General features: G+C 48.6%; 1 protein-coding gene across 5 annotated transcripts in view; it reads right to left on the bottom strand.

Moving 5' to 3' along the window:
- PTPRU (protein tyrosine phosphatase receptor type U) overlaps positions 1 to 12,704 on the bottom strand; it is a 1,238,801-nt gene that overhangs the window by 375,067 nt on the left and 851,030 nt on the right. For all 5 annotated transcript variants that reach the window (XM_069623015.1, XM_069623016.1, XM_069623017.1 and 2 more), the window contains exon 12: positions 3,867 to 4,140. In XM_069623015.1, coding sequence (XP_069479116.1) covers positions 3,867 to 4,140 — 274 coding nt within the window. The remainder of the gene's footprint in view (positions 1 to 3,866; positions 4,141 to 12,704) is intronic.

Below are 12,704 nucleotides of genomic sequence, written 5' to 3'. Positions count from 1 at the left end.
AGCACACCGGCACCCTTGTTTCCGGACCGGCGACGTCACAATGAGGCCCAATGTCTAGTCAAAGGAGGCCCTTATTTATTCTGCAAAGAAGCAACAGCATATTGACGGGCATCCAGTCGCCTAGTGGCTACTCTATCAAGAAACATGGCATCATACAGAATGTGTTCCCAAAGTGGGAAATCTTCACTGCAGCAAAGCTTTCATACATCTTCAGGGCTTTAGTGCAGTTTCCTACTGACATCTGTGAACACGCATGTCAAAGCTGAGCAACTGTCCAGTTTAACAGCAATGTATTTTTTATTGGGTGAGAAAATCCTTCCAGGGGCTACTGGGAATTTCCGCCTCAAGCCTTTAACCTACAGTGCGCTTAGCACCGGGCATTCTCATGGTTTGCCTGTGAAAATCGCGGCCTTTCATGCAATTCGTTGCACAACCCTTAATTTAAGCAAAGCGTCCTTTCTGAAGTCTCCAAGTGATGGGACATTACAATAAAGAATAACTGGTAAGGGGTATGACCTCTGCATAATATCTGTTTATTTTATTTTAAAAATAGAGCCAACACAAGCCCAATGAAAAGGTTTAACAAAAGATTGATGTACACCCTGAGAAATAGTGACATGTCTACCTTTAGGCTCATAAACATGCACGCGCTGCTGTTCGCATCACGCCGGCTCAGAAAACGGATATATTCACCCTTAATGAAGGGCTGGTGCTTGAAAGAAAATCTAGACTTAGCAAGGCACAACTTGACACATGTAAATGGGATCAGGAATATGTGGGAAGGTGAGAGAAGGAGCGGGTCAACAGGTGGATAGGTTCACAGGAGAGTGAACGGTGGGCTGGAGCACAGTTGGGTTTGGGGCACTTGAAGCACCTGGGGCTCTGTTACTCTGCTTCTGAATGGGGTTCTGGGGCAGATTCTGTCCATAGACTGTGTAAAGGGGCCAGGACACTGGCAAGGCTATTCCCTGGTGGTGGAATGGAAAGGAGGGTCGGGACTCTGGCAAGGCTATTCCCTGGAATGGAAGGGAGGGGCCATGACGCTGGCAAGGCTATTCCCTGGAATGGAAGGGAGGGACTAGGACTCTGGCAAGGCTATTCCCTGGTGGAATGGAAGGGAGGGGCCATGACTCTGGCAAGGCTATTTCCTGGAATGGAAGGGAGGGGCCATGACTCTGGCAAGGCTATTCCCTGGAATGGAAGGGAGGGACTACGACTCTGGCAAGGCTATTCCCTGGTGGAATGGAAGGGAGGGTCCATGACTCTGGCAAGGCTATTCCCTGGTGGAATGGAAGGGAGGGTCCATGACTCTGGCAAGGCTATTCCCTGGAATGGAAGGGAGGGACTACGACTCTGGCAAGGCTATTCCCTGGTGGAATGGAAGGGAGGGTCCATGACTCTGGCAAGGCTATTCCCTGGTGGAATGGAAGGGAGGGTCCATGACTCTGGCAAGGCTATTCCCTGGAATGGAAGGGAGGGGCCAGGACCCTGGCAAGGCTATTCCCTGGAATGGAAGGGAGGGGCCAGGACTCTGGCAAGGCTATTCCCTGGAATGGAAGGGAGGGGCTAGGACTCTGGCAAGGCTATTCCCTAGTGGTGGAATGGAAGGGAGATTCCAGGACTCTGGCAAGGCTATTCCCTGGAATGGAAGGGAGGAGCCAGGACTCTGGCAAGGCGATTCCCTGGAATGGAAGGGAGGGGCTAGGACTCTGGCATGCCTATTCCCTGGTGGAATGAAAAGGAGGAGCCAGGACTCTGGCAAGGCTATTCCCTGGAATGGAAGGGAGGGACTAGGACTCTGGCAAGGCTATTCCCTGGTGGAATGGAAGGGAGGGGCCATGACGCTGGCAAGACTATTCCCTGGAATGGAAGGGAGGGGCCATGACGCTGGCAAGGCTATTCCCTGGAATGGAAGGGAGGGGCTAGGACTCTGGCAAGGCTATTCCCTGGAATGGAAGGGAGGGGCCATGACTCTGGCAAGGTTATTCCCTGGAATGGAAGGGAGGAGCCAGGACTCTGGCAAGGCTATTCCCTGGAATGGAAGGGAGGGGCCATGACTCTGGCAAGGCTATTCCCTGGAATGGAAGGGAGGAGCCAGGACTCTGGCAAGGCTATTCCCTGGAATGGAAGGGAGGGTCAGGACTCTGGCAAGGCTATTCCCTGGTGGAATGGAAGGGAGGGGCCATGACTCTGGCAAGGCTATTCCCTGGAATGGAAGGGAGGGGCCAGGACCCTGGCAAGGCTATTCCCTGGAATGGAAGGGAGGGGCCAGGACTCTGGCAAGGCTATTCCCTGGAATGGAAGGGAGGGGCTAGGACTCTGGCAAGGCTATTCCCTGGAATGGAAGGGAGGGGCCATGACTCTGGCAAGGCTATTCCCTGGAATGGAAGGGAGGGGCCAGGACTCTGGCAAGGCTATTGCCTGGTGGTGGAATGGAAGGGAGGGGCCATGACTCTGGCATGGCTATTCCCTGGAATGGAAGGGAGGGGCCAGGACTCTGGCAAGGCTATTCCCTGGTGATGGAATTGAAGGGAGATTCCAGGACTCTGGCAAGGCTATTCCCTGGAATGGAAGGGGGGGGCAGGACTCTGGCAAGGCTATTCCCTGGAATGGAAGGGAGGGGCTAGGACTCTGGCAAGGCTATTCTCTGGTGGTGGAATGGAAGGGAGATTCCAGGACTCTGGCAAGGCTATTCCCTGGAATGGAAGGGAGGGGCCAGGACTCTGGCAAGGCTATTCCCTGGAATGGAAGGGAGGGGCTAGGACTCTGGCATGCCTATTCCCTGGTGGAATGAAAAGGAGGAGCCAGGACTCTGGCAAGGCTATTCCCTGGAATGGAAGGGAGGGACTAGGGCTCTGGCAAGGCTATTCCCTGGTGGAATGGAAGGGAGGGGCTAGGACTCTGGCAAGGCTATTCTCTGGTGGTGGAATGGAGGGAGGGGCCAGGACTCTGGCAACGCTATTCCCTGGAATGGAAGGGAAGGGCTAGGACTCTGGCAAGGCTATTCCCTAGAATGGAAGGGAGGGGCTAGGACTCTGGCAAGGCTATTCTCTGGTGGTGGAATGGAGGGAGGGGCCAGGACTCTGGCAACGCTATTCCCTGGAATGGAAGGGAAGGGCTAGGACTCTGGCAAGGCTATTCCCTAGAATGGAAGGGAGGGGCCAGGACTCTGGCAAGGCTATTCCCTGGAATGGAAGGGAGGGTCGGGACTCTGGCAAGGCTATTCCCTGGAATGGAAGGGAGGGGCTAGGACTCTGGCAAGGCTATTCCCTGGAATGGAAGGGAGGGGCTAGGACTCTGGCAAGGCTATTCCCTGGAATGGAAGGGATGGGCCAGGACTCTGGCAAGGCTATTCCCTGGTGGAATGAAAGGGAGGAGCCAGGACTCTGGCAAGGCTATTCCCTGGAATGGAAGGGAGCGCTGTGGTAGTAGGGAAACTGACTCAGGGCCTTACTTCACAAAAAGACACTAGACTCGGCTTTAGAATGAATGGGCTAGGGCACGTAATGTCAGGGGTGGGAACTATCCAAGAGGGCCACTCTGGGTCATGCCATGTAATGAAGTGGCACTCTGTGGCTTTGCTTCTGAGTGGCAAGTCAAATGACATGGAGGCAATCACCAGAGCCTGAAGGGTGTGTAAATGGGTCGTGTTTGCAGGGCTATCCCCGTACTGATCATCGGGTCTCAGTGAATGCAGGGGTTCATGGAAACCTTCTGCATTGCAGAATGGCTGCTTCAATCTATGACCGCGCATTTGTTGTACGTTGTAGGAAATCCAGCAAGATCTCTTGGGAGATCCATCCTTCTACATTTACTCGCATATCAGCGATGATTGGCCTGGAGGACGCAGGAGAGCGAGCACTTACCCCTTTTAGGTGACTCTTGGCCTGGAAGTAGATGAGATAGGCTTTCTTGGGTTCGAGAGGCGGGTTCCAATAGCCATTGTAGGTCTGGTTGTCCCCCACAATGAATGCCGTCGCTTCGGGGAGGCTGCTGGGTGGGATCTCGGCACCAAAGTAGTGTGAGGCCCCCTTGGCCACAGAGTCGTCATAGTTCAGCGGCACCAAGAAACACTCCTGGCTCCCCAGCTCACGCTTCATCTTCTTGGGCCGGTCCTCCTCCACCACCACCTGGTAATTGCTAGAAAGAGAAGGCAAGGTGTCAAATCCAATAGCAAACCACAAGGAACAGTAGCGGTTTTAGCCCCCTAAAGCCAACGGCACGCTTAGCGACAAAGCCCCGGGGTGGCACAGGGGTGTCCCTCGTAGTCTACGGCAACACCTGGAGGCCATGCAAGAGCATGCACTCTGTCTCCTATGAGACCACTTTTCTGAATCAGGGTAATCTTCTGGGATCCAGGATCTACTCAAGCCAAATATTTCTAATATTTCTAAAATCAGCAGGATTTCTGCTCTTTTTCTCTTTGCTGTATCACTGCATCGATGCAGGTCCTAACTGCACAACATTCAATGATTGGCATTGTATTATTATTATTATCATTAGGGTGATTATTGAGCGCAGGCCTAGCTTTGGGAAGAATGCAGGGCACCTTACAATCCTAGAGGGAAGAACCCGGTGAGGAAAGCAGATACACAAGAGAACAGGGAGCTCACAACAAGGATGAGGTGGTGGGGGAGTTGCATTAGCGCAAAGTTCCCACAATGGTGCAGAGGCTTACAAAGATGGCGCCCAGGCTCAGTGCCCTCTAACTTCTTCCTGAACAATTCGCTAAGATATACGAAAATTTGAAGGGTGACATTTCTTTTTGAAAAAAGGATGCATAGCGGTTGAGGTCCTTAAAGTGTTATCTTCCATTAGGCACAGGCTAACGGGCATCGTATCTGCTCTATAAACACAGCAGATATGTGCCCAAGCAGCCATACCATGGAACGCGGGCGCGGAGTTCCGCCTACGCTATTTCACAGCTCCCTGCCGCCCCACCATTACTCAGCCTATATCAGTGGTCAAAGCACATCAAGATATGCCCATCACTAGCTCCGCCGGCTCGAAGCGCCAGGCGGGGCAAATATACAAGCCAGAATCTGCAAGAGCCATCTCTTTAATACCAGCACATAAATCCAGGCCGCACCGGTCTGCTGCTGTGGCAGCGGGAAATGGACGGCTTCCGCAGCGCACACACTGCGCTACCACCCTCGCAGCCTTTTCAATATCTGATATGGTGGAGGACGAGGAGAAAAAGGTTATTTTACCATAAGTCAGATAAATAGAGAGGCGCGGAGGCTGGCCTACAATTGCCTGCTTGGGTTGGCCCCTGGGCCTAGTTGCTAGTCTGGGGGCATAAAGGGATTGCTGACTCAGCACAAAGGCGTAGAAAGGGTAGGGCCTGAGCGGGCAAGGCCCCACTCACAATCTATAAATGCCCACTCAGCCGCACTGTGTGGTAGCATAGAGCGGTGTGCCCAATTACATCAAGTGCAGGGCCCACTTGTTAGACAATCCTGGCTACGCCTCTGGCTGGCTGTGGAAGCTGGTGGGAGGGAGTGGCCAGCTCAAGCTGCACCAAGCCACGCCTCTCCCCCTCTCGCGCTGGCCACGTTGGGCAGAGGGGCAGTCTTCCTTGGGAGCTACACGTGGCATGAGCTTCATTGTGTGGCCCCTCTTGGAATGCTTTTACGCTAATGCATTGCAACGGGCACCAGAGAATGGACCCGCATTCCTACTTTAAAATGCCCCTCCTCTGACCTCTTGCTGCGCTGCTGAAAGGCGTAACATTCCGAGTAACCCGTATGTGCCTTTCGAAACGTAGTTCATTGCAGTCCTACTTGCCGGCAAGGTTTTATTTAAAGAGAAGCAAAACCATGGTTTATGCTCCAAAAGCCCCTTGTCTCGGAGGAAGAAATGCACTTGTGTTTTCTTATTTTCATGTCATTTCATCAGAGAACCCTCAGGTGTACTTGAGTTTTGATCAGCGGAAGGGGCGGGGAAGAGCCCTGGTGCTGCCCAGTGTTATCAGCGGGTAGTTGCACCTGTGTGTTTGAATGGGAAGTTGTTGAAAGCAATGCATTTTTGTAAGGGTGTTATTCTGTTCACGCAAACCGCAGTTTTGTAAAAAAAAAAATTCGGGGTGTATGGCTTCCATGTCAAATATACAGTGACCTGTTGTAAGTAGGTTGGCTCTGGTCATGGGCAGGAGCAGTGTGCCCCACGGGAAACTGGCGCGGACGTTCAGTCCAGCGCAGGATGATAGCCGCGGGCTGCGGGCATCACCAGAACAGCTCCTGTTGCGCTATCGCATATCTGCACACACGTGCTCCAAGTATGTGTGTGTAGCCGGCTCTGCCGTGAAAGCGTTGGCTGTTGAAATGTCACTTTTTGGTGGGGGTTCTCCTGTGTGGAGATGCCAGTGGGTGATCGCATGGCCCGGAGAGAGCCCGGTGAAATGCATTGTGTGAATGAATCCCAGCTCTGATGAGGCAGGTTCCTTGCCAGGCCTGCCAAGAGCATTCTGACCTGACCCAAAGAGGGGGCAAGCAGGGTATCCTGGATCAGTCAGTGGCTGGCCCTAGAGACGGAAACTGCTTGTCCGCTGTGTACACAATGCCCCTACCCTTAAATGCCAAGGATGAGTGCGTGTGTCCTGTTTGCATTGCAATGCATGATAGCCACGAACATAAAGGGTTAAGGTTGTACCTCCCTTTAAAGGAATGCCAGACTTGCATTGCGATTTCACTAATATTCATAATGTGTTGGGGGATTGTTGGTAAGGGGTTTGAGTCTAGTAAGTTGTTTACATTTCTTGACCGTTTCACTGGCCCAGGTGTCTAACTGATGACCCAAGCGCTCGCCTCAGACGCGAGCTCAGACTTTACTTCACAAGCTGAATTCTGCCCCAAACCTGACTCAGGACTTCTTCTTTTCAAGGTCCAGAAAGGGAGTACCATTCCATTGGGCAATATAAACACCTGTTATTACAGTGCTTAGAAGCAGGAGGGATCTGCCACGAAGCACTATGTTAGAAGACCAATAACAACCATACTTGTATTCTGGCATGTACTATTTGTGCTGGTGAGAAGCTTCTGCCCCAGAAGGTCTACGTAGAGCAATGGCACGCGACCTTGACACCAGTTAAGTAACCACTCTATATTCCCAGAATGCCTTTGTATAGCCAGATAAGGTATGCTATTGGGTTCAATGCACTTAAATACATGTGTGATTAAGTCCACCCAGTCCTTAGGCACTGCCAACCTGAAAGGGCAACCCTCTTTAACATAACCTAATGTTTGCTCAGAGATATTGTACCTGCTGCTGCAGTTAATTATTAATGAAGGTGCCACCTGCTGCCTCTTTTTATACAGCAACAATGGAACCTATCCTACACGCTGAGGTCATGGTCACTGCCCAGGAAGCTGCGCGTGGCTGCATTTTATGGCACGAGGGCCGGACGGGGCGAGATCCCCAGGGCGAGATGCGGTGGGCCATTACCGGCCTATGTGGCGCATCCGCCAGGTCTGAGATCGGATGCCTGACATGTCCCAAGGGATCACTCTTTAACGATCCGGGAATCTTAGAGTAGACCTTCTCAGGCTTTAGCCCAACGTGCCTTTATCGGCTCAAGGTGAGCACTGTCAGGGTACAGGGAGTAACATGCTTTGCTCTGGTTGGTGGTGACATTCTGCACGGTGAAGCCTATTAGGTAGATCGGTGGGTTAAGTCTCCAGTTGCAGGCACACCTGTTTACCTTCTAGCTTACAGGTTTGGATAATGGAAGGGCAAGCTCAACCTTTCATCTTTCCTAGACGGCGTGCACTATATTTGTATGTATTTATTGGAAATGAAAGGTGCTTCAGCTAGAACCACTGTACAAGGGGCCTATTGAGGGCTGGAGCGGCCCTGGTACTGAGGGCTTTTTAAAAAACCTGTACGAAGCCATGACGCAGTAGTTAATACATTAAACCAATTAGCTGTGGGAGCTAGCAACCGTGAAAGGAAGCAGCACAAGCCAGGCTTTAAAACCTCATCTGCAGCTGTCTCGGAGGATAGCTCAGGGGCAACGCCAACCCAGGTTCGATCCCCGGGTCCGTGTTTAGCAACCTCTGGGTATTAAGTGCATTGTAAATGACCAATTACAATGTACACCTATGCAACGTAGAGATGACGGGGTTTGTGCATAAGAAGCACTCTACGATTCCTAGTCATTATTATCCAGTTGTCTGATAAGCAGCTTTGTTACTTGCATCCCCCTGCTCATTTCTAATGCAGGGGACAAACAGCAATGAAAAAAGCATTCTTTATTTTATTTTTTTAACCCTCAAATTGTGTGAAAATATGCAGAAATAGGAGAAAGTTCAGCCCCCGTTTAGCAGATTAATAGATGCACTTTATTTTATTACACCTAGAGACCCTGACCCTATTTTTTTTTAGTATATTACAGTTTCACAAAGTAACCTTTTATACCATAATATGCTACGCAAAAATCGAAAGACAATTCGCAAAATGTACACTCATCAAGCACACCAATTAAATGATATTTCATATCATAATTGCTAACATTCTTAAAATCTTGATATTTCATATACAAAACTATACAAAAGTGTATCAATCTCAGGCTAGCATTCCATTATGCTGTACATATAATATACATCATCGCCCTTCATAAGTATAATCCAAGGTTCATCAGTTCTTACTACATTAGCCACTGTTTTATCACCTAGGGAAATACTGGCCAGACAGTACAATTCATTTAGTACAGTCAAATAATAAAGGTTTGATACTTTCTATTATGGGCAATAAGCAGAGTCTATCCTCGAGAGGGATGCCAAACCTAGCTCCCACGACTTCATAAGTAGCAAGAGCTAACATGTCAATACTATGCAAGAATGGCAAATGGTTTTGTGGGGAAATTCACAGAGGAACCTTGGGTGTATTCCATTAATGGAGCAAACAGCAGATATTCGTACGAGTGTGATTTAGGGGATCAGGCAACTCAGTGTTGTTCATATGCCAATGAGATCATCATGATTTTAACATCAGCCTTACAATGATTGTAATACTTTTGCCAGCTGTCCACTTTTAGCGTGTGGGTCCAATATGAGCAGCCATTAATCATTTTAACAATAATAGAGTTTCTTTAAGAATTCCAAGGTCGCCAAACTCATAAATAACCTTAATAGGTTTTAGCACAATCTGGACTAATTTATTTAAAAAATCCTGCAATGGCCTGTGAGTATTTGATTGCTCATTAAATACACTCGTTGATTAAAACAATATCCTTTTGTGGAACAAGCTCCTGCAAGTTCCATTTGTGCCAGAGATGTTGGCACAAGTCCCAGTGTGAATACAACAAATGGCGGATGAGTGTGAGCAAAGAATTTCAGAGTTTCCAATCCAGGGTTTCATTAGGAGTTCAGTGACTTTGATAAAACAGGAGGTATGTGCAGGTACTGAGTAGTTTACCACTTGGCCGAACTATGAGTCTTGTTACTGATGATACCGCATGTCCCCTCTAAATCATACATATGCTCTCTGTTGTGGCATCATTAACACATGCATTAATGGTAATCGAGTTTGGTGGTATTACTAAAGGTTGTTACTCCAACTGATAATGATGGCCCATGTAGAATATTGTCTTCTGGTTATATGTCTGCACAGCTTTGATTAATCTTATCAGGGAACCTTCGTCAGGGCACAGGTATTTCAACAAAGCACACCAGAAGATCCCACTGTCTCTTGGACAGAGCTACATGGGCAGAAAGAACCAGTTAGTTCTCAGCAAATAGTATACCCCAAATAGTGTAGTTCTGTGTGTCCATTGTCTCTGATGCTGTGGAGGTCATCAAGGAAGTGAAGGGTAGTGGTCTCAGTGCTGTGTCCAGGTGGAATGCCAGATTGGAAGGGGTTGAGTAGGTTGTTTGTGGTGATTTGTTTTTGCAGAAAGTGCTCCATGATTCTAGTGAGGTATGGTAGGATAGGAATGGGGCGGTAGTTTTCACAGAGCGTGGGGCTAGTAGTTTTCATGGAGCGTGGAGTGGGCAGAGGTTTTCTTGAGGGCGGGTGAGATTTGTACAGTTTTGAGTGCAGTGGGAATAGTATCATGTGCGAGACAGGAGTTGATGATGTTGAGCCAGCGTGGAGCTAGGCTGCTGATGGAATGGGATGAAGATAGAGGTGTGCATGCATCATCCAGGAAATGTGCACGTTTTATTTTGGCGTTGAGGGTGATGAGGGTGTCAGTGTCGATGGGGTGTAAGGTGCCCCATGTACTGGAATGTTTGGGAGTGGGGGATGGGAGTGGGAGCACTGAGGGGGGGGGCTGTCCCGATGTTGTACATTTTGGAGTTGAAGTATTACATGCAGGAGTTGTGTGCTGCATTGGAAGGGGGTGTGGAAGGTGTTGATGGTGGTTTGGATAGGAACTTTAATATGTTGAATATGTTCTGGGTACGATTGGTGGAGGATTGAAGTTCTTGGAGTTAATGGGTGGCTTTGGCATTGCTATTCTTGATAGTTTGCCAGTTTCTGCTTATTGAACTTAACTGAGCCGGTCTTTTTGTCTGCATAGCAATTGCCCATTACTGTTTCATCACCATAGTGGGCCGGCTGTTTTCTTGGAAGCCGGGGTTCTTTACCGGGTAGTGTAATGATTTTAGGGTAGAATTCTATTTAGCAGCAGTAGGGCAAGACCTTAGTTAACAAGAGTTGCCCATACCGGGCTACTGGTATGGGCAACTCTTGCTGGCTGGCTTGGCAGATCCTTTTTTTGTAGCTCCTTCCTTTTCCTGTCTAGTACCCTTTGTTGGGCAGATCTTTAATTGTTAGTTCTTGCCCTTTTATGTCTAGTGTCCTTGTTAGGTCATGTCTTTAATTGATTACCCCTTTCTTGTCTACTGGTTATGTCTTCTATGATAGCCTACTCATTCCTGTTTAGTAGCTGGGTTTGGCAGGTCCGTCTTTGGTAACTCTTCCACCTTCCTGAATGGTATCCAATGATGGGACAGGTTCGTTTTTGGTTGCACTGGTCTGTCCCTGTCCAGTGGCCTTGATTAAGAAAGCCCTTAGTGCCATTTGGCCATTGCTATCTAATGACCTTTTCTGAATAGGTTGTTTCACTTGCCCATTCCTGTCTAGTGGCATTATCTGGACAGGTTGCTATTTGGTCATGCACATCCCGGTCTGATGGCATTATCTGGACAGGTTTCTATTTGGTAATACACTTCCGGTCTAGTGGCATTATCTGGACAGGTTGCTATTTGGTCATGCACATTCCGGTCTGATGGCATTATCTGGACAGGTTTCTATTTGGTCATACACTTCCTGTCTAGTGGCATTATCTGGACAGGTTGCTATTTGGTCATGCACATTCCGGTCTGATGGCATTATCTGGACAGGTTTCTATTTGGTCATACACTTCCTGTCTAATGGCATTATCTGGACAGGTTTCTATTTGGTCATACACTTCCTGTCTAGTGGCATTATCTGGACAGGTTGCTATTTGGTCATGCACATTCCGGTCTGATGGCATTATCTGGACAGGTTTCTATTTGGTCATACACTTCCTGTCTAGTGGCATTATCTGGACAGGTTGCTATTTGGTCATGCACATTCCGGTCTGATGGCATTATCTGGACAGGTTTCTATTTGGTCATACACTTCCTGTCTAGTGGCATTATCTGGACAGGTTTCTATTTGGTCATACACTTCCTGTCTAGTGGCATTATCTGGACAGGTTGCTATTTGGTCATGCACATTCCGGTCTGATGGCATTATCTGGACAGGTTTCTATTTGGTCATACACTTCCTGTCTAGTGGCATTATCCGGACAGGTTTCTATTTGGTCATACACTTCCTGTCTAGTGGCATTATCTGGACAGGTTTCTATTTGGTTATACACTTCCGGTCTAGCGGCATTATCTGGACAGGTTGTATTTGGTCATGCACATCCCGGTCTGATGGCATTATCTGGACAGGTTTCTATTTGGTCATACACTTCCGGTCTAGTGGCATTATCTGGACAGGTTGCTATTTGGTCATGCACATTCCGGTCTGATGGCATTATCTGGACAGGTTTCTATTTGGTCATACACTTCCTGTCTAGTGGCATTATCTGGACAGGTTTCTATTTGGTCATACACTTCCTGTCTAGTGGCATTATCTGGACAGGTTGCTATTTGGTCATACACTTCCTTTCTAGTGGCATTATCTGGACAGGTTTCTATTTGGTCATACACTTCCTGTCTAGTGGCATTATCTGGACAGGTTGCTATTTGGTCATGCACATTCCGGTCTGATGGCATTATCTGGACAGGTTTCTATTTGGTCATACACTTCCTGTCTAGTGGCATTATCTGGACAGGTTGCTATTTGGTCATGCACATTCCGGTCTGATGGCATTATCTGGACAGGTTTCTATTTGGTCATACACTTCCTGTCTAGTGGCATTATCTGGACAGGTTGCTATTTGGTCATGCACATTCCGGTCTGATGGCATTATCTCGACAGGTTTCTATTTGGTCATACACTTCCTGTCTAGTGGCATTATCTGGACAGGTTTCTATTTGGTCATACACTTCCTGTCTAGTGGCATTATCTGGACATGTTGCTATTTGGTCATGCACATTCCGGTCTGATGGCATTATCTGGACAGGTTTCTATTTAGTCATACACTTCCTGTCTAGTGGCATTATCTGGACAGGTTTCTATTTGGTCATACACTCCCTGTCTAGTGGCATTATCTGGACAGGTTGCTA

This window comes from Ambystoma mexicanum, chromosome 11, assembly GCF_040938575.1.
Source record: "Ambystoma mexicanum isolate Mex_15411 chromosome 11, UKY_AmexF1_1, whole genome shotgun sequence".
NCBI classification, from domain to species: Eukaryota; Metazoa; Chordata; class Amphibia; order Caudata; family Ambystomatidae; genus Ambystoma; species Ambystoma mexicanum.
This window is presented reverse-complemented; position numbering and strand designations above follow the sequence as displayed.